This window comes from Rhododendron vialii, chromosome 2a, assembly GCF_030253575.1.
Source record: "Rhododendron vialii isolate Sample 1 chromosome 2a, ASM3025357v1".
Classification (NCBI taxonomy): domain Eukaryota; kingdom Viridiplantae; phylum Streptophyta; class Magnoliopsida; order Ericales; family Ericaceae; genus Rhododendron; species Rhododendron vialii.
In genome coordinates this window covers 16,525,511-16,547,532 of record NC_080558.1, presented here as the reverse complement: position 1 = coordinate 16,547,532, position 22,022 = coordinate 16,525,511, and the positions used below count along the sequence as shown (strand labels likewise).

At 39.3% G+C, this 22,022-nt stretch overlaps 1 protein-coding gene and 1 long non-coding RNA gene across 5 annotated transcripts in view; both read right to left on the bottom strand.

The window, feature by feature from the left end:
• Positions 1-22,022, bottom strand: part of LOC131310912 (protein DETOXIFICATION 40-like) — an 84,580-nt gene that overhangs the window by 48,866 nt on the left and 13,692 nt on the right. The window contains exons 6-8 of one of the 4 annotated variants that reach the window (XM_058338196.1): positions 16,083-16,201; positions 15,780-15,866; positions 15,125-15,181 (exon numbers count right to left, since the gene is read on the bottom strand). In XM_058338196.1, the coding sequence (XP_058194179.1) occupies positions 15,125-15,181; positions 15,780-15,866; positions 16,083-16,201 (263 nt within the window). Of the gene's footprint in view, positions 1-14,866; positions 15,182-15,779; positions 15,867-16,082; positions 16,202-22,022 lie in introns of those variants that run through there. The other 3 variants (XM_058338181.1, XM_058338188.1, XM_058338204.1) reach the window with 3 other exon arrangements.
• LOC131310951 (uncharacterized) lies at positions 8,840-9,540 on the bottom strand. Its single transcript, XR_009195351.1, has 3 exons — positions 9,254-9,540; positions 9,089-9,179; positions 8,840-8,928 (listed from the first exon to the last, which is right to left on the bottom strand). It is a non-coding gene; the product is annotated as an uncharacterized LOC131310951 (long non-coding RNA).

The window sequence follows — 22,022 nt, the reverse complement described above, 5'->3', positions numbered from 1 at the left end:
ATTAGACCAACTTGGTACGAAAATCAAACTTGAAGGTCAAAAGAGTTGCAATTAATATTTGGAAGACGAAAATGAGACTATGGTGAAATCAGGAGGACCATTTCTCAAAATTTCCCTTTGTTTAATATTTCATTTGGCAAAACTTGCATGTTGTTCAGGTGTTTTAACCACACAGCATAAAACAAACTAGCTAGCCTAGCCAGACAACGGGAACATACAAGCGGAGGACATTTCACCAAATTTACCTTACGATATGTTAAGACCCAAATTTATTTATTTATTTATCCTTATATGATCCTCCTAGTAATATAGATAAAAGAAAATTGGTTTTTAAAAAAAAAAAAAAAAAAGAGGGCGAGAGAGAGAAAATGAGTGGGGTAGCATATACCCGGACCCGGAGTCCCTGCAGTGAGGATGAAGCGCTGCAAATTGCAGCCCCCAAAACGACGTCGTTTCGGGGTGTATAGGGAATAATCACGTGAATCTCTCCAGGGCCGGCTCATAAGTTTTTGAGGTCAGAAGCGAACATTTTGAATGAGGCCATCCTATATTTTTCATACAAAAGTGATCTACAAAGAGTCATAAAAAAAAAAACCAATACAAAAAATTTACCATTACAAAATAGAAGCATATAATTATCCCAAAAAAAATGCAATTATTACAATACCTCAAAATCCATCATTTGAAAATTATTCTTCTCGCACTTTTTGCTGCAAACGCACTGATTAAGTCTCCATAGTCAAGCTGCTTCACCAACTCTTTTTTGATAGACAACATAGCCAATCCATTTAATCTTTCTTGAGACATGGTTGACCGAAAATAATTTTTGATCAATTTCAACTTTGAAAAGTTTCTTTCCCCCGATGCAACTGTAACCGGTATTGTCAACAATATTCTGTATGCAATCCATGCATTCGGGAAACAACCATCCAATGTCTTCAAGTAATTCAACACATCAATTGGCTTTCTTTTATCGTTTGGCAAAACATTCGTCAAAACTTTTAATTCTGAAAATAAATCTCTTCCATCAATATCAGAAAACTCACCACTTTTCAAGAGATCCTCAAGATTGGCACAAGAGGACATCAAACAATTCAAACCCCACATAATATTATTATATTCATCACCATAAATAGAAAATTCTAAAAATTTTACCAATTAGGTCAACTGGTTAAGATAATAAAAAACTTACTTGGTAAAGGTGGAGAGTTGGAGATAGTAAAAGAGAGGCCTCAAGGAATTCCGTGTGCAAGTATTTTCCGTCCACAGTCGTTGGTTGTTGTCTTCCCTCCCCTTCGACTCCTCAAGCATAAAGCGTTTCTAGTTCCTGCCGTACTTACTCCTTATGATCGGTTAGATCTTCTTTTTCTTTTTTGATCTTTTTTGATTAGCTATATCTTCCTTGTCAGTTCCTGCCAACCTTTGAGTTATTTTCTTTTTCTTTTTTTTTAATGCATTAGTGTTTTTAATGAATAATTAGATAATTAGAGGCCAGTCCTCCTTTCTAGCCTCGGAATGATCCCAACCCTGAAATATTTTTCCGAAGCTGAATGGCTCGGGTATGTTGGGTGATGGACGTTTTTGCCCTTTTCCGGGTTTACTATATATAGGCTTGTTTTCAAAAGAATATTGGCGAAGAGAGAAGACAGATAGAGAGAGAGAGAGAGAGCGCGATCGCGATCGCGATCTTGAGAGAGAGAGAGAGAGAGAGAGAGATATATATCGAGATCTAGGGAGAGATCGCGATAGAGAGAACGATTGATGTCTAGCTTGAGCGATTGATGTTCGATTGAGAGGAGGAATTGCGTTGGATTGAGATTCAATCGATCTGTTGAGGTATTTTTGAATATGTTGTTAGATTTGATTAGTTATTCAGTTGATGTACTTTTCATTTAGTAGTGATGTATGTTGCTTTGTGATTCGTTGTAGCTTTGTGGTGCGTGAGGAGATGCAGGTTGATGGAGTCGAGCAGATGAGGTATTTAATGTCGTTTTTGTTGGTAGATTTGTTTATTTTCAGTGTTTATGTGATTGTTTTGATATATGAGAACTGTTTTTAGATCTATGAGAACTGGTTTCTGAATTACGAGAACTGGTTTCTGAATTACGAGAGCTGATTTCTGAACTATGAGAACTGTTTTCTGAACTATGAGAACTGGTTTCTTTAAAATGAGAACTGATTTTTGAACTATGACAACTGTTTTCTGAACTATGAGAACTGGTTTCTGAACTATGAGACCTGGTTTCTGAATTACGAGAGCTGGTGTCTGAACTATGAGAACTGGTTTCTGAACTATGATAACTAGTTTATGAATTATAGTTCTCATATGAATTTGATGTGAATTGTCATTTTGTGTATTTTGCACGAGAACTGTTTAATTGTCGTTTATGTTGTTAGATTTTGATTTTTTTACTGTTTTTGTGATTATTTTCATATTTTTATTATTTAAATGTTGTTTTTGTTGTTAGATTGAGGCCTAGCTTGAACTATCATTGTATTTGTTTGTTAGATTTTGATGTGAACTGTCTTTTTGTGTTTTTTACATGAGAAGTGTTTATGAGAATTGTGTTTTTAAAATGAGAACTGTGTTTATTTATATGAGAACTGTGTTTTTTATAGGAGAACTGTGTTGGTTTATGAGAATTGTGTCGTTTTCCTTTGTGTGAATTGTTTGTTTTTTTTGTTAGGGAAACGGAGAAATCGTTGATTTTGTTTTGTAAATACAATGGATTGTGTGCTGGAATAAAGTTGTCTCGGTCGTCGAGAATTTGAGATTTTATGAAGATATTGTGTGGCAAATTTAGTGAGTTGAGAAGACACTCATTGCAACTCTTTTATGCTATACGTGATCATCCTAGTACCATGTTATATAATGATGAAGATTTGGAGGTGATATTTGCTGTAGCTGATAGTATTGGATTGAATTGCATTGAAGTTACAGTAGTAGATAGTCGTGGCTTTGATAGTGGTATTAGTGGGTGTGGTGTTGATGTTGGTGCTAATAGTAGTGGGGTTTTCGATAGTGGTGGTGCTAGCACTAGTAAGGGCATTTGTTTCAGTGGGCAAGGGTTAGTCGGCTGTCGGTTGGAATCAATGGAATATGTAGGTAAAGAGGATGATTTGGGAGCTATGTTTTGCCCGCATCAGCATCGGCCAAGGTTGTCTGACGCGTGGAAAGAGCTTATTAAAAGTGTTGGTCAGTTGTTTGTCGGGGGTTCGGAAGGTTTTCGTGATGCATTGCGGAAATATTCAATTGTTCATTCTTTTGAGTTTGACTTTGTAAAGAATGAAACAGAGAGAGTGACTGCAATTTGTAAGGTAAAATCTTGCAAGTGGAATATCCATGCTAGACTTGACAAGGTCAATGGTTGCTTTTACATCAAAAGGTATTATAATGTTCATTGTTGTGGTGTTGCTGGGCGTACGACAAAGAACTGTCATGCTAATTCATCTCTGATTAGTCAATTGATAAAGGATGATGTTCGAGACAAGTCAAAGAAACGTACTGTTGATGTTGTTGATGATTTGAAGCAGTATTATGGGGTGGATGTGTCATATAATCGTGCTTGGTTAGCTATCGAAAAAGCCAAGTCAAGTGCATTTGGAGATTATTCAGATTCTTTTAATCAACTTCAATGATATCGTAATGTTGTTCTGAATTCGGATCCTAGAAGTGTTTTTGATGTTGAGTGGGATCAAACCACAAATCGTTTTTTGAGGTTGTTTGTAGCATTTGATGCATGTGTACAAGGATTTAAGCACTGCAGGCCTGTTTTATCCGTTGACGCAACGTTCTTGAAGGCAAGGCATATAGGATGCTTGATGTCTGCTTCAGCTAAAGATGGTAATGCAGGTATGAAATAGATCACATATACAATTCTCATATGATTACTTACACACATTTCACATAGGCTACAATGCAGTATGAGAAATATGAGAACTATTTTCAGAACTATGAGAACTGATGTCTGAACTATGAGAACTGGTTTCTTATAGTCATATAGGATGCTTGATGTGTGATTGAGTTAAAGATGGTAATGCAGGTATGAAATAGATTACATATACAATTCTCATATGAATATAACATACAGTTCACATAGGCTATAATGCACTATGAGAAATATGAGAACTGTTTTCAAAATTATGAAAACTGGTTCTTGAAGTGTGAGAACTGATTTTGCCATATGTATGAACTGGTAACTGAATTATTTTTTCCTTCTCAGGTCTATTTCCATTGTGCTTTGGTGTGGTTGATTCTGAGAATAATGATAATTGGCTTTGGTTTATGGAGAAGTTGCATGGTATTTTGGATGAAGACAGAAGGGTTTTTGTTTTTATATCTGACCGTCACAGAGGAATAAAAGAGGGTATTGCTAAGGTGTTTCCTTCAAGCTTTCATGCTTACTGTCTCTATCATTTGAAGGGTAACTTGCGTACTGCTTTGGCGTCCACAAATGTCAAGTATAAAGAGAGTTTGATCAGAGTGTTTTCAAAATGTGCTTATGCTCCCACTGTGACAAAGTTTAATCAGCATATGGGTAATTTGCTGAAACACGGTGGTGCAGCTGTTGTTCATTTTCTGTCGGAGTTGCCTAATGAGCGCTGGGCAAATGTTTTTTTTCCGGGGCAACGTTATGGAGCAATGTCCTCTAGTCTAGCTGAGTGCTTTAACTCAAGGATATTGAAAGAGCGTGAATTGCCCGTGGTGGATATGGTTGATCGTATAAGGAAGAAGATGATGAAATCAATGTGTTTGAGGAGAGAAAGGGCAAGTAAATGGAATCAGGTGATTTGTCCTTATGGGGAATCTCGGTTGGAGAAGTTATATGATTTAGTTAAAACATGGAAAGTGATTCCTTCAAGTGCTGATATATTTGAAGTTGACACGGATCCGTCTGTATGTGTTGATATTGGGAGGCGTACATGCAGTTGTTGTTGGTGGCAGTTGAATGGATTCCCTTGTTGCCACGCTGTCTGTGCTATCAAATATAGTGGTAAGGATTTGAACTTGTATGTAGAGCATTTTTTTCATGTTGAGAGTTATCGTCAGGTGTATTCAAAACCAATTTACCCAGTTGCGTCATTGTTGAAAGGTAATGTGGTTGATTGTGGTACTAGTATTCTGCCACCATTGTCAAAAAAGCCTCCAGGGCGGCCTAAGAAGAAGAGGATTCGTTCGAATGGGGAGAAGGTTAGATAAATGAAGTGTGGTAGGTGTGGGAAGATGAGGAATCATAATAAACTTACTTGTAAGGAGGATTTGAGGCCTGGTTTTTAGGTTTTAATAATTGAGTTGTACAAAAAACAATGTTATTGGATTTGATTCATGAAATAATTGTTGAGAATAAGAATTTTTTGTGTGTTTTTGTTACTAATTCTGTGTTTTGTTCTAGCACTTTGAATTATGTGAAGTATATAAGTAACCTGTGTGTATAGCTCTATGAAAACTTTGTATTTTCTATGTGAAATGTGTATCAAAACTGTGTTTTTAGTATATGAGAACTTTGTATGAGAAGCGTTTTTTTTTCTATGAGAAGTGTGTTTCTTTCTATGAGAAGTGTTTTTTTTTCTATGAGAAGTGTGTATTTTTTCATGAGAAGTGTTTTTCCCCCCTATGAGAAGTGTGTATTTTCGATGATAAATTAAATTCTAACAGAACATGCATCAAATTGACATACACCAAACCATACTAACAAATAGCAAACGATTGTTAACATAGATGAAATCCAGCTTAACATTCAGAAGACCCTAATTATCATCAGAGTCAGATAGCACTAATTACAGCATCAGTGGTTTAACACAACTACAAACCCTAATTTTCATCGGAGTTAGATTCCTTAATCATTTGAGGAAGGAGCCAAAAAGTCGCAAAAAATCCCCAAAATGTTGATGAACCCCAACTAGAAACCCTAATTTTCCAAAAAGTAATTGAGGCACCAAACCCTAACTTCTACTGTGCATCTTCCTCTTCCTCGTCCTCCTTATTCCCTTCTGCTCTGTGAGCGTCTATCAATGCTTGGATTTCTAACTTGAGGCGGAGAAGATCGATGCTCTGTATCCTGTGTTGGCGATGCAGGCGTTCCACTTCAGCTTTGAGAGGAGCCACATGCTCCTTAATGATCTTCTTCACAGCATCCTCCATGGTTGAGATTTTCGAAGCGTTGTTTGGTGGAGTGTCGTCCGGAGCGTTCTGATTTGGGGCTGCAATTGTAGTTTGCGTCAGAGATTTCTTCTCTCTCTCTCTCTCTCTCTCTCTGGAAATGAAAAGCCGTGTGCGGTGTTTAACCTTTCAGGTATTTAATGGAGTGAGAAGGTGGTAGTGATACACGTGGTGAACGGTTTAAAGTGCAACGATTTTGGGTATAAAAAACAAAACAAAAACAACAAAAACAAAATATAGAGATCTTTATTTGAAAAATAATAACTAATAAATATAATAAATAAAACAAAAAATAGAATATATTCGAGATTACTAATTAATTGTGACTGTTTTTTTTTTGTTTAAGTATTTTTGGCAATTAGAAATATAATAAATAAGGAAAAACATCCAGATTTATAAGACATACATCGTTGAATACACCTGACGATAGAAGAAAGTACACATTTCAAACATCCTAGATGGAATTGATAGATCCAAATACAAGAAGAAGAAGAAAGTACCAGATTTAAACAAGAGATCTACTAAGAAAGAAAGAAAGAAAAAAAAAAAACATAGAACAGCCAAACTGAAAAATTAGATCCCTAGTTAGTTGGTGGTTGTTTTCTTGGTCGCACGTTTCTGCTAGTAGTGGCTTCTTCCGCTTCCGCTTCCGCTTCCTTTGCCAAATTTTTGGCAAATTTTCAATCTTTGAAGATCTGCACTTTTTTCTTGAGAAGATACCCTTTAAGTTTTTTATGAGAATTGATTATTTTCTATGAGAATTATGAAATTTCCTATGAGAACAGCGTTTTTTCTATGCGAACTGCAAATTTTTCTATGAGAACTGTGTTTTTCCTCTATGCGAACTGTAAACTGTAAACAATGAAAAATGGAGTTTAGAGAAAGATAATTGTATATCTTGATTAACTAGTAAACTAAACAACTCATTAACCAATATACATGTCATGAACAACACCTCCACCACGTCATTACCCATGTGCACTACTTCCACATCCAAAACTAATATTTTTGCAGTGGTTAATGAGGTTTCTGCTATGTTAGGTTTCTATGAGAATCGGATTTTTTCTATGAGCAGTGTGTATGAGAACTGTATTTTTTTTATGCGAACTGCAATTTTTTGTATGAGAAGTGCGTATGAGAACTGTTTTTTTCCTCCAATGCGAACTGCAACGGCATCTTTGATGAATCTTACCAAGTCTTCTGCCATTTTTTAGGATTTTTTTGTTGTAGTTGTGTTGAGGGTGGGAAATGAAGAAATGGGAAGAGGAAGAGGGGTATTTATAGGCCATATAAAATAGGTTTTCACGTTGAAGATGTAATTTACAAAAATACCATTTAAATTTTTTATGAGAATTGGTTATTTTCTATGAGAATTGTGAAATTTTCTATGAGAACTGTGTATGAGAACTGCGTTTTTTCTATGCGAACTGCAAATTTTTCTATGAGAACTGTGTTTTTCCTCTATGCGAACTGTAAACTGTGAACAATGAAAAATGGAGTTTAAAGAAAGATGATTGTATATCTTGATTAACCAGTAAACTAAACAACTCATTAACCAATATACATGTCATGAAAAATAGATTGTACATTTTCATTAACCACCAAACTGAACAGTACGCATTAACCACTATACAAGTCATGAACATCACCTCCACCATGTCATTACCCATCTGCACTACTCTCACTTTCAAAACTATTTTTGCAGTCTGAGATTGTATATCTTTATTTACCAGTAAACTAAACAACTCATTAACCACTATACAACTGATGAACAACACCACTACCAACTTTAATGAGTAAGTTGAATCTATGCCTTTTTCTTCTTCTCTTCAAGAAGCTCCTGGTCGTCATAATATTTTTGCAGTCTGAGATTTTTCATCCTATTATGATAGATTTCTGGAGTCCATGATCTCTTTGGGTCACTGACAAATGCTTGCACAATATCAGCTCTCATTTGAAGGCATTGTTGCTTTGTAAGGTCTCTTTTAATTGGTTTTTTCATCAGCTTTTGGCGAATGATGTAGGCAACAACAACTGCACAATCAACCCTGTGAATACAAGACTAATGTTAGGGGCTTATATAAGATGCAGTGACGAGTTTTGGTAGTTGAAGGATACTTACGAGCCTGGTTCTTGTTGTGGTGCATTGTCCACGAGCTTTGCAGAGGTTTTAATCTTCTTCTTGCATTGTTGGTTGATGTAGTTCGTGACATTCTTTCTCTGTTACAGAATATGATTATGGATACATTAACGATACACATTTCACATAGTTTGTTCACATAGACTACAATACACAGTTGAAAGAGTTCATATATTTTTCTTAGAATAAGGAGGGATTATGTTACCAGATTGGCAGTTGCTTCACAGTATTTATCTCTTCTCCCTTGTCTGTAGGTGGAGTTGTAGAACCTCCATTCTTGGTCAATGGTGTCTAGCTCAAGCAAAGTATAATGACTTGAACCAAATATTGGGATAAGGATTGTTCTGGTGTTCAAAATTTTTGAGCGGACGACATCAAGTGCTCTGTTAGCTGAGTTTTGATCACCTCCAAGGAAAGTCTGTTTCGAAAGAAGATAATTAGGCAACCTCTTAACTGTGAGTGTATGCTACATGAATTGTGAGAGAGTGCTTCCTTTTCTTACTGATGAAAAGCTATTGAAGACAAACGACATATCTTGTTGGGAATCTTCTATTCCCAATGAAAAGGATGGTCCAGATGTTGGTGGTTGTAGTGTTGTAGTCAGCAAGTGGACGTAGGCATCTATTGGCTGTATCAGAATGTAAAAAGTATTTGTTTATCACGTACAGTTCTGATATAAAAAACAGAGTTCTGATAGAAAAAATACAGTTCTCATACAAAAGCACAGATCTCATATTCATTTCTCTTAAAATACAGAAAGATAGTTGCTTCTTTTTTTATTGTGTTACCTGGCCTGTTAATTCTCGATCACATAGCTGAAACCTCACATCTTCTTGATATATGCGCAGGTCATCTAATTCACAATCCCATATGTGCGTACTGCATGATATACATAACATTAGCCAATCTGAAATGATTTAAAGACAGTAAATTGTTGGGTTTAGCATTTTTACCATCCCTCCTCGAGTTCCCAAAATTTTCTGATTGTTTCTTAGCATTCGTCAGGTAGCAAGGCAAGGACAATGTCTGCCTTTTTTCCTAGGGGAGGAATCTTGTCATCAAGTTTCTTGATTTCTGCTTGTGGCTTGTCACTTTCGACAAGGACAATTTGTTCTTTTTTGCGACCATCCTTTGTGATTGAACCATAGTAATACTTGTCATCCATTTTTTGCCTTCGTGGTCTTTGTTTTGCATTATCATCTTTGTTGTCCTCTTCATAATCTTTCCCGGCATGAGCATATAGTTGTGTAACTTCATGGACCACTTGCTCAATCTTCTGATCAGTGTACGTTTGTGTGATGTTATGTATTGCTTCCCCACTTCTTTGTGTGAGCAAAGAGGAATCAGTCTCGAGAACCGATAAATGCTTTTGAGGTTCTTTGGTATGTTCCGGTTGAATGGAAAGCTTGCTGGTGAGGGAAAGCTTGTTGGTTAGGCTGCGTATTTCTGCATCTTTTTGAACAATTATAGCCTTTTGCCTTTGTTTAGTTGTGCTCAGATACTTTTGCAGCTGGCCCTTCTCGGTCATTAGGGATTCAACTTGCATCGTAAGAGCCTTTTTGATTTTGTTTTTCTCAATTTTAAATTGTTGCAGCATCATATGTTTCTGTTTTTCAAATTCATCCCTTTCTTTTCCTATTTCCAGCAGCTGTTTTTCCATTTCATCCCTATCCTTTTTCAAAACGTTTGAGATAGTATCCATCTTCTGCAGCTTTTGTTCCAGTGAATCCCTTTCTTTTTCCATTTTCAACAGCTGATTTTTCATTGTATCGCTGTCCTTTTCCAAGACTGCAGTCTTCTTTATCAGGAACTTGTGTTGTTCTTGGGCCTGCAACATTGTGTTGGACATAGTTACGATCTTCTGCAGCTTTTCTTTCATTGCATCCCGTTCTTTTTGCATTTCCTCCAGCTCATTTTTCATTGTGTCCTTGTCCTTTTGAAGTCCGTGGTTTTGTTGTTCAAGTATTTGTTTTTGATTCTGAATATATTGGACTTATTGCTGGAGATCCTTGATGATAACTTGATCATTGTCCTCCAGTAAGCTGTCACAGAATTTACCCATTTGGTTGTGCTCTTTAATTAGGCCCTGACTGAAATTAATGGAGTCCAGAGGTTGGTAGGTACTTGGAACCATAGTCTCGCCTGATTGTGATTGTGAGAACATTGCTTGTTGTTTCTCAGGAGATGATGTTGACACAAGAGGAGATGTTTGCTGTTTTTCAGTTAAGTGTATCTCATCAAGTCGTAGTGCCGGACTTTGAGGAGATTGTGTATGCTGCATCATCTGTGATATAGTTTCCCTGTCATTGTCATCTACAACTTCTGGGTGTGGCATGCTGTAGACTTGAGCCTCTTGACATGTTTCTTGAAGTTCTTCCTCATATACCTGAAAGATGTGAACTCACAATCAGAATTGTGTATTTTTATTGAGAACTGTGTATGAGAAGTGTGTATTTTTCTGTATGAGAATTGTGTTTTTCATATGATAACCGTATATTTTTCTATGAGCACTGTGTATGAAAAGTGTGTTTTTTTGTATGAGAACTGTGTTTTTGCTATAAGAAGTGTGTATTTATCTATGAGAAGTGTGTAATTTTCTATGAGAAGTGTGTATTTATCTATGAAAAATGTGTAATTTTCTATGAGAAGTATGTAATTTTCTATGAGAAGTGTGCACTTTTCTATGAGAAGTGTGTATTTTCGTATCCAAGTTAAGCAATTTGATTAGTGTATATACCGTAATGTTGAGATTGCTCAAATCTTTAAAATCATCAATTCTTTTTTTCAGGTCTGAGGTGTTCCAGTTTAGTAGTCTTGGAATTGCTTCATTTTTTGGTCGTGCAATCAAATCCGTGTGTTCACAAATCCAGTACTGCAAAAACAGGTAAAAGGAAATTATTAGAATAAAAGAAAATTATTAGAATACCCAAAAATACTTCTCATAGCAAAATAGATTTAAGTTAGCATCAATGCCACCACACATCCTGTTGCATCTCTTGGTTTGTCATGGAACTTGTGCATTGATGTATTCAATTTTCTGCAATGGATTGTGCCCAGTCGTAGTCTTTTATTTCTTCTATTTTCTCCTTGCAATGCACATATGTCCATGCAATGGTGACTCCTGATGTGGAGAAGAACAGCGTCAGGCAAATGAACATGCATACAAGGCGGACTACATCTTGGATGTCTTCTTAAGTTATGGATTCCTCTTTTTTTGAAAGTATTTCATTGATCATGTCTTTTATCTTTTTACTACCAATCCTTGCCTCCTGGATCCCCCTTCTTTTTGCAAATACAATATCACTTTTCTTCTTGTTCAAATCTCCTATTTGTTTGTTCCCACAAGCTATTCCAAAGATTAGCTTGATGTCATTCCTTGTTATGGCAACCTTCTTACCACCAATGAGGAACTTGCTGTCATTGGTATCATAGTTCTGAATGATACTCAGGATGGTTTTATCGTGCTTGATGCAAGCTTTTTCCGCTAACTTACCTTTCCTAATGGCATCAATCAGCATCCAAAACGGTGTTTGTTTCAAGAGCTCTAAGTGGGCATTGTTCAAGTTCAGTTTTGACAATAGCCCCACTGTTCCTATTACATTGGACCTGAATGTGCATTGCTTTTGGGTCTGGGTTGGGGAGTCTGGTTGTGATTCTGATTCTGATTCTGATTCTTGTTTCATGGCCTTCTTTTTCTGTTTTGGGCTCTGATGTTTCTTTTGTTGGGTTTGCTTTTGGGTCTGGATTGGGGTGTCTGGTTCAAATTCAGATTGTTGGGTAAGCCTTTGGCGTTTCTTGGCGACCTTTTCCTGTTTTGGTCTTTGTCGTTTCTTTCCCTGAGTTTGCGAAGGGTACTGTGATGATTGGCTAACTAAGGAGGTTGCTGGCCTGTCAGGTTGAGTTTTCGATCTTGTAATGACTCCTGCCTCCTCCATTGTTAGTGTTCTTGGTCTGATCTCGTAAGAAATTTTCAAATCTTGTGTGTAAGTCTTCTCGTGCCCTGTTAAATATATGAACAAAATTGAGATAGAGTTTTTACATTGGCTCATCATAGGTATAGTACACAGTTCTCATAGAAAAATAAACAGTTCTCATAGAAAAATACAATGTTCCTGTAGAAAAATACACAGTTCTCATAGAAAAATACACAGTTCTCATAGAAAAAATACAATGTTCCAGTAGAAAATTCACAATTCTCATGTATAATACATAGTTCTCATAGAAAAAAAACAGTTCTCATAGAAAAATACAATGTTCCAGTAGAAAATACACAATTCTCATAGACAAATCTCATGTATAATACACAGTTCTCATAGAAAAATACAATGTTCTGATAAACAGTTCTTGCAGAAAATACACAGTTCTCATGGATAAGTATGATGATGTGTAACTTTAAAAATGTATTCTTTCGAAACAGAATACATAATTCAAATCTTGTAAGTCTTCTTGTGTCCCGTTAAATATATGAACAAAAGTTAGATAGAGTGTTTACGTTGTCTCATCATAGGTATAGTACACAGTTCTCATAGAAAAATAAACAGTTCTCATAGGAAAATACAATGTTCTAGTAGAAAAATACACAGTTCTCATAGACAGATATCATGTATAATACACAATTCTCATATTAAAAACTCAAAAATGAAAAACCTAAAGCGAAACCATCGAAAATGCTTATTATCCTGACCTCTTCGCCGCAGGATAACTGGCCAGTCTCCTCCTTGAAGGAGCTGATCGAGAACATTTCATATAGAACCCTACACACAGTTCGCATAACTCGAAAACACATACTTCACATAGACGCAACACGTTTATGAGAGTTAGGGTTCTCATATACATATTTTACAATTCGCATAGAAATTTCGCATAGACTTTCGATATTCTTTAATGTACATACCTTTTTTTGCCATATTGAAATGTTGTTGCCTGATCGATTGTACGAGAGAGAGAGATCGAGCGAGAGAGAGAGCGAGCGAGAGAGAAAGCGCTGTTGAGCGGAAAAGTTAGGGTTCTGTAGCGGTAGAGTTAGGGTGGTTCTGTAGTGGTTGGGGGGAGAGAGGGTTTTGTTTAGCCGTATGGAGAGGGTTCGGGAACGTGACCCGCGAGGTGTATTTTGACCCGCAAGAGGATCCGGGATGCTTGTTTTGACCCGCGAGGGGTATTTTTGTCCACAATGTAGCTTCGGGACTAAAGGGGGTATAGAATATTTTGTGCTGGACTGAATTAGGTCCGAGCCTAATTTTTTGGGTCGGCCTAAAAATCCCCCATGAATAATTCCACAATTTGGGCTTATTTTGTGGCTCATAAATTTCAATTGGGCCTATTTTGTGTAAAGAAGTCTAGTGCAATTTTTTGTGGACCATACATACATACATACATACATACATATATATATAGGAATCCTAAAAATTTGGGAGCCCTCGTTCTTAATTTTTTTCGGAGGCCCGAAGCGCTCGCTTCCCTCGCCTTGGCTATAAGCCGGCTCTGAATCTCTCTTCCTCTCCCTTTGATCCCTCTGTCTTCTTCAGTCTTCGTTCTTCTTCTTTCTTCGTTTTCTGATCTTAATTAATGCCCGTCCCCCAACCCCATGCAAAACTTCCATCCCCATGCTCCCTCTCTCCGTTCCTCCCTTGGTGCTTCGATCTCTCCTGATGCCTCTTAAATGAGTGGTAGCTCCAGAGTCGTCCTCTCACCCCCACCCCACACATCTTACTCATTACTCACAATCTATGGAGCCATACTCATACTAGTAGAAGTACTGTGATCATTTTATTTATTTTTTTCCTTTGAACCCCATGAGTACTAAGGGAAGATGACGAAAATCTGCGCAATTATAGAAACATTACTACAATTATTATTATTATTTAAACAAATGTATGTCCAGTATCATGTGGGTAACAAAAGGATAACAGAAAGGGTTAATGCAAATTATCCTTCACTTTTATACTTTCCACGTCAACTTTTATCTCCACTTTACTGGTTAAATTTTCAAAGTGAACACTTATTTTGGGATAGCCCAAAACGAAATACTGGTCACTTAAATAGAGACGGGGGAGTACCATATATGATTACCAAATTGCAAAGAAACATTCATGATAAGCTTATCAACCAGTGAAATATCCAAACGACCCGAGAGTGTGACTTCTACTAGCATTTACCCACATTGTATGTTTTGGTTGAAGCATTTTAATATTTGCCACAATGTAATTTTTTATATGTTTTGGTTGAAGCATTTTAATATTTGCCACAATGTAATTTTTTATATGTTTTGGTTGAAGCATTTTAATATTTGCCACAATGTAATTTTTTAGGTACACCCGTATAAGCCGCCCGCCCGCCCCCAACAACAATGGTCTATTTTAGATTTGCGGATCAGTCCGCGGCTGTTTCAGTTGCGCCATAATAAACTGTTCGAGTTATTCAGGCACTTTCATTTTTATTTGTTTTTGAACAGTGAAAATTTTTATTAATTAATCAAATGTAAAAATATATATACAATGATTAAACAGGACAAGAAGAAAGCATCACGACAAGAGGATGACATCCCAACTACGTTAGCACCCCATCCCTTGACGATCATCAACCCCATTTTTTTTTATTTAAATTAACGTTTGCTACAACCAATTCTCACCACGTGTGGGTTGATACTCCCGAATTCCGAATACTGTTAACAATCACGACTGTTTTACTTTAGAAAATCAACCTATAATGATAATTAATACATGACAAACAAAAATGGCTACTAAAGTTATATCCTAGCCTTCAGCCCAATTCAACGAACGAGAAGCACCATTGCCAGCTTCTCCGGCATTAATGGAGTCCTTCAGGAGCGGCTGTGTAGCTATGTCATCCCATTTGTCTAACCGGATCTTAGCCTTCTCCACCTGAAAACGAATAGTGAAATTCTCTTTACCAACGGCAAATTTTCTTGATTAAGACTTAATTAATTAACCAGAGCTGAGGTTGTGCAAACACGATGCGTGCGCGCTTCGAAATTCTCTGGTATAAATATGAAAATGTTGATAGCAAAATGAAAAAGGGGGGATGAGAAAGTAAAAAATTTAGTAAATGGATCACTGTATACCATGCATAAGCATAAGTTACGGACATTTCATTATTCGGGATTGCCTTAATATAAGGCAGTTCCTTGATTACGTAGTGCTCTCATTTGTTGTGCCTGTAATGTAATACTTATGCTCACACATCTATTGCAAAACCCTTCATTCGTTTAGTTTTATAATTTTCCGAAGTACCCAAAAAAAAATGTTGCGGAACATTTCACGTGGGCAATTGGTAGGGCTCCTACTCAATCTTTCAGAATCATGACCTAAGTATATTTGGAATTTTGGATTATAAGTTTTATAGCCTCAAAATTAGGAGCTAGCTAAGACCAAATTTTGATATAATCACTCAAAAAAGAGCTATCACACATGATTATATTAAACAAATGTGATGAATCGAAAATTTCAGTATAGAAGTTACCTCTTTGTTCCAGTCTGTTCGAAAAGTTGTCCAGATTAAGATGGCAGTTTGCATTACTGTTCCCCCTATCATTCCAGACCATATCCCCTAGCACATACGTACATAGACAACAACAATTCATACATCATATTTAGCTGACAAATTAAGACTTGTTTGTCACACAATACTACTACTTAGACAAATTTGATCGATACTACGTAGATTTGTATTGTTTTGACCTTTGACAATATTATTTCGCTCGAATTCTAATTGTGGAAAATCATTTTTTTTTCATGTAGTTTAATTAATAGGAAAATTAATTACCTTAGCACCAAGGTCGAACTTAAAGCCGAGCACACAACCAATTGGGAGTCCAACGAAATAATAACATCCCACATTCACATACGCCACGAATGCTTGCCATCCACATCCAACAGCCACACCTTCAACAGATAATAGGCACATTTGAGTTTTTCGGACAATGTTCGATTAAATTGAATGGTTTCCTACATAGTGATGATGAAGTTTATGAAAATGGAACAACATATGTTGAAAACTACACCACTCATTTTAACCGAGGTGGCGGTGGTGTTCTAGTGGTGGTGGTTTGCTTGTAGGGTTGAGGTGGGCGGTGATTTTGGTGGCAGCGATGGCTGATGAGTTTTGCTCATGAGTAGGTTTACATTTTGGGGTTTTTGGGTTGGGATTGGCCCAGACTTTGTATGGACTTTGCTTGTTTAGGTGTTTTGGGCTTAGCCTCTAGGTGTTTTACTAATTAAATTGAGAATCAGTTATACTAATTAAATTTCATGTAATATTTCATCCCACTTCGGAAATGTACACGATAATCTTTGTTATATATGTAGGGGCTTCGTTCCGGACGGTTCGTACTTTCTGAATGTGGGTTCGAGGTTAACTTTTGGCTCCTTGCTCTGTCTTGCAAAACGAAGCACGACTAAAAGACCACGCCGGAGGTTCTCCGGGATGGCCCTCCGGTGCAAGAGTCAGTTTGCTTGCAAGGAAGAATTGGGGATTAGAAGCTAGGGTTTTGTTTGAGCGTACCTCTTCCAAGAAGGCATAATTGGATATTTATAGGGAACCCTTAGCTTGGTCTCCAAGGTCGCACCAACGCTCAACACGCGTCGGCTGATGTCACTCTTACATCACGTTTAGGGTTTTTGCAACCGTTTCCAAGATGAGCTGGCACCTTCACGTGCGCCCATCATTATCCTCGTAACCGTTTGGATGACGTCACAACCATCATCATTGCCACGGTTACTGTTCCAACGCAGACGGGCTAAATCGTCGGCCATGCAACGCTCGAAACCGAGCATGTTGTGCTACTTCGGCAGCCGTCCAAACGAACGCATTCCCTTGCCCGTGCGGGTCCTCGGACTGGAGCGTTTATAGAAGTAATAATTAACGGGACCCTCGGCAACGGGGACCCTCAGCTACGGTTGCTGCTCCGAACGTCCAAAGAGAGACGACTTGAGTTGAAAGGGAATACTGGATCACGTTCGGCATTGGCTCGAGACATTTCGCTCGACCTGCTACAATAGCCCCTCAACCCATGCCGAAGCTCTTTACTTGGTATGGGTTGATTTAAGACTTAGCCGAACTTGAACCTGCAACAGATTAATCCGAGCCCCACATAAGATGACAGCTGTCGAGAATTGGAACGGGTGTGTCAGTCGAAAGGACGTCTTTGCAGATGAGGAGACGGCTGGCACGGGTAAGGTTTTCAGTTGCCATGTGTCACGTAGTGGTTGGCGAGGGGTTCGGCGGAGAAATGATGGGCGGGAAATTCGAAAAGTCCCACTCCGTTTATAAATACCGGTGAAGAAGGAGAGAGAAAGTTCTTCTGCACTTTCTATCTCTAGCGCCTGGAGCTTCTCTCTCTACAACTCCGTTCCAGAACTCAACTCGAATCCAGATCTTCAACTTCAAGCCCCATTCCAACAGAAATCTTCAGGTACGTCATCGATTCTTATCGTTTTACTCTTTCCCTTGCTTTTCATGCGCATGTTCTGGGCTTTTGGGGTGATTTTGGGGGTTTTTTGTACTGTATGAACAGTAGATTACTGGGAAGAACGATGATGTTCATCCCTGAACTCAACTTGTTCTTTCGAGCCCCCACAGGATGCCTGGGCTCGCCGAACGATTTCTTCTGATGGGGATAAATAACCGAACGATCCCCAATTCTCTGGTTTGCCGAACGTAGGGAGTCTTTACAGAAGTACCGAGCCTTTTATAGGTTAGCATATGACTCGTGAGCCGATAAGATGAACCGAACTTCCAAACAATTTTCTTTTGCCGACGCAGATTTCAACTGCTTAATACCCATTTGTTCTCTTCCTAGGTCTGGCTCACGAGGTCATCGACGTGTCTTCAGACTCGGATTGCTCAGAAACAGAATCCGATCGTCAATTCATCAGCGAACTCCTCGAGCTGCGTAGGTTGAGGAGTAGCCGAGCGATTGTATCAGCTTCAACCAGGATGTCGGCAACTTCTCATGTGTTTGACGACTCTAATGCCGAGCGAGATTTTGAGTATGCCGCGGATGACTTTCTCACGGATCCTGAGATAAGTTTTTCCCCAGAGACCCAGTCCGAGACCGAGCCATAGGTGGGCCAAGAAGCCAAATCGAGGCTCATGTCAGGAGCCGAGGCTTCGACGTCGGCTCCGAGCGATGCCGATCTGTTCGATAAAGGCTTGCTATGCCCTTACGCTCACTACTTCAGTGGCGATCCTGGAGAATATGCAACATTCCGCACGAAGTATAACATTCCCGACGATGTTCTGATTCACAGAGTTAGGAGCACTGATATTAAAGACCATAGGGATCACCGTCCCGAACATATAACCGTGCCCTTAATGGCCATTTGCGAGGCTGGGCTTTGGTTCCCCATACATCCTTTTCTTAGGCAGATTCTCTGGAAGTTCAGCCTGGCCCCCCACCAGCTCGCAATAAATAGTTACCTTATAATCATATCGGTGATAGCTTTGATCGAGAGCCAGAACCTCGATTTCACCCCAACCGACCTGTTAATTTTTTACATACACCATGTCTAGACATGGCAAATCTGGCCGTCGGTATTTGTCGACGCGTCCCAAAAAGGAGCCCCTGATCGACGGACTTTCGGATACCGACAAATGGGCTGATTTTTACCTCGAAGTGCATGGAAACTTCAAGTTCGGCGACGGTCTCCGTCGATACGCTGTCCTGAAAGTGGCTGATACGAGAGGTGATAAGACCGAATCGTGATTAACTCTTTTATTATGTTCTTCTTTTGTCATTTTTGCTGCTTAGGGTATTTCTTGATTTGTTGTTGTTTGTGTTGTTGTCTTTGTAGAGCTCGGCCCAATTTCTAAGGTACTTAACACCAACTCTCGGGGGAAGGCGAACGAGACGCTGCTTGCTCAAGTTTGCCGTCACCCTCCGACCCTTCTTGATTACCGACCCTCCTACAAAGGCGTGCTAAGGAGGAAGGAAAAAGGGAAGGAGGTCGTTCCGAGCAAGAAAAAGACATCCAGTGTTCCACCTGCCGAGGGTTTTCAAAAGAAGAAAGCAACCTCCAACGCCGTCGGAATCCAAAAGAAGAGGCAACAGGGTGGAGTGAAATTGCCGAGGATTGGATTTACTGCAGAGGAGTGGCTAACTCCGTTCGAATCTGCCAAACTTCTCCAGCCTTCTTTTGGAGACATGTCAAGAAGGAACATTCCAAGGCCTGTGATCCCAACAAAGACACTAATCCTGGCCGAAGCCGAAGCTCTTCTGAGCAGCAGAGTCAGAAGGAGAAGAGACAGAAAACGTCAGAGGACGTTGTTCTGCCGAACATCTCTCAATCCATGCCTCTTGACACTCCTTAAGCCCCTACTTCAAAGGATCAGGGGAATCTTGTTGAACCTCATATTGATCTTACTGATCCAGCCACCGAGGCCGCCATTCGTCGCCAGTTCAGCCCTTCTTACACGATGCCTGATGGCAGGGTTCTGCTCCAGAATGACTCAGTGAAAGAGGAGCCGAACCTTGCTATCACACTTTTGAGGGGGCTAGCCCTGCCGAGGGATTATGATCAGGTTCCAACCGACCTTCTTCCAGGTCTTGGTGAGATGTGTTCTCATCTTGTTCAGGTTTGATTCCTTTTTTCTCTCTTTTTCCCCTTCTTTTTTATTTCCTCTCTCTTTTACTTTGCTCTTTTGATTAGGCTGGGCAAGCTGCGCTGAAGACGTATGACAAGGCTTCCAAAGTTTCTGTCGAACGAGAGAGGTATAGGTCTGACCGAGATTCTTGGCGAACCAAGTTTAGGATCTCGGAGCAGCAGGTCAAGGACGCGGAGGCCGAGACGGAAAAGTTGAAGAAGGAGCTTGCTGAGGCCAGAGTTGCCGCCGAGACTACTGTGGCAGAAGTGAAAAAGCTGAAGGGAGAGAAGAAAGAGAAGATTACAGCTGCCGACGCCCGGGGTTACGAGGCCGGGATCCAAAGGGCCGCTCTAGAGTACACCCAGGTTGTTCATAAGATGGTCAACGACGAGCTTGAAGCTCGGTTACCTGACTTCTTCAGGCTGGGATATGCTGCCGGTGCCGACGCAATGGCTGGTGTTATGGCGATTCAGCCTGAGTCAGGTTTTCTGAAGCAACTTCCCGAGCCGGTTGTGCCTGGCCTTGACCTTCCATACACCGAGGAGGAGTGTCAGCCTTTGCCTCCTGAGGATGATGATGAAGAGATGATCGATGTGCCTGCCATCGATCAACAGCAGAAGGTTGGTGAAGGTGAAGGTCACTCCAAGGTTCAGGACGAAGTTGCTGAAGATGCCAGAGTTTAGGATTCTCCTTAAGTTTTGCTTTGTTTCTAAATATTTTGAACTTTGTTTTTTGGACTGGATGGCACCGAACATTTGGGATTTTGCCATGCCAGATGTAATAGTTTGAAGAGGGACGGCATTGAATTGTTTACCTAGCCGAGCCTTCTTATGTAGGGGTTTTCAGAATTTCCAGCTTTTCAGTGACTTAGAAAAATTTCTCAAGTTTGTTACTGTACTGAATATTTCTCTTATGCCTTAGAAATATTTTCTGAGTTTTGGCCGAGTGTCAAGCAACATTGGCTTGTTTTCAAGGTTTTGATAATTACTCATGATAGCCCCTACTTTGGTGTAAGGCTCGGCTCAAAATGCCAGTCTTATACCAAGGTAATAGGTGGAGTAATTTTTTGATGTGGCCATTTTGTTCAAGTCAGATTGTGAACATAGCCGTGCTGAGAACAAACTTTCAAGTTCATCTTATTGCTTTGTGTTTGGACGTCAAGTTGTCCGAGTTGTTATGATTTACTTGTAATAGCCCCTATGTTGGTATAAGGCTCGGCTTCAAATGCCAGTCTTGTGCCAACGTAATATGTTAAGTAAATGTTGTAGGTGGCAATTAGTTCAAGTCAAAGTATGAACATAGCCGAACCAATATGTTTGATCTAGTTGTGGCTGGAAATCAAATTGTCCGAGCCATAACGTGTTTGCAGTAAAGAAATCCGAACGTAGCTGTAATGGTTAGAATACCGAGCTATAGCGATTGAAGTTTGAACATTGTAATCAAATATAGAGAACATTGATGCTTCAGAAGTAGGAGAGACTTTCCATTAAATAAAAGATGGCCAAAACAAGTACAGCATTTTGGTAAGAGAAAAGTAATAGGCTTGAAAGCTGGTGTGATAGATTGAGACCGAGGAGAGACTTCAAAGGTAGGCCTTCCTGAGGTTCAGAGCGTTCCAGGGGTTCTCAATTTCCCTTCCTTCTTTGTCTTCTAACTTGTACGAGCCATTGCCGACCTCTTTAATCACCCTGTAGGGTCCTTCCCAATTCGGTTTGAATTTTGTCTTTTGGTTGGCTCGGACAACCTTCCTCCAGACCCAGTCGTCGGTTCTGAACTTTTTAAGCCTTACGCTTCGATTGTAGCCCCGAGCGACTTCCTGCTGATAGTTGGCTAACTTGAGCTGGGCATCGTCTCGCTTTTCTTCAGTTAAAATAAGCTCGGTTGCCACTGCATCATTGTTGGTTTCTAAATCAAAAGTTTCAGTGCGAAGGGTTGGGAACCTTGATTCGAGTGGGATGACAGCCTCCATGCTGAAGGCTATTGCAAAGGGAGTTTGGCCAGTGGAACGTCTTGGAGTGGAGCGATAGGCCCAAAGGACCCGAGGCAGCTCTTCGGCCCATTTTCCTCATTTAGAGTCCAGCCGACGTTTGATACCAGCGCAGACAGTCTTGTTTGTGGCTT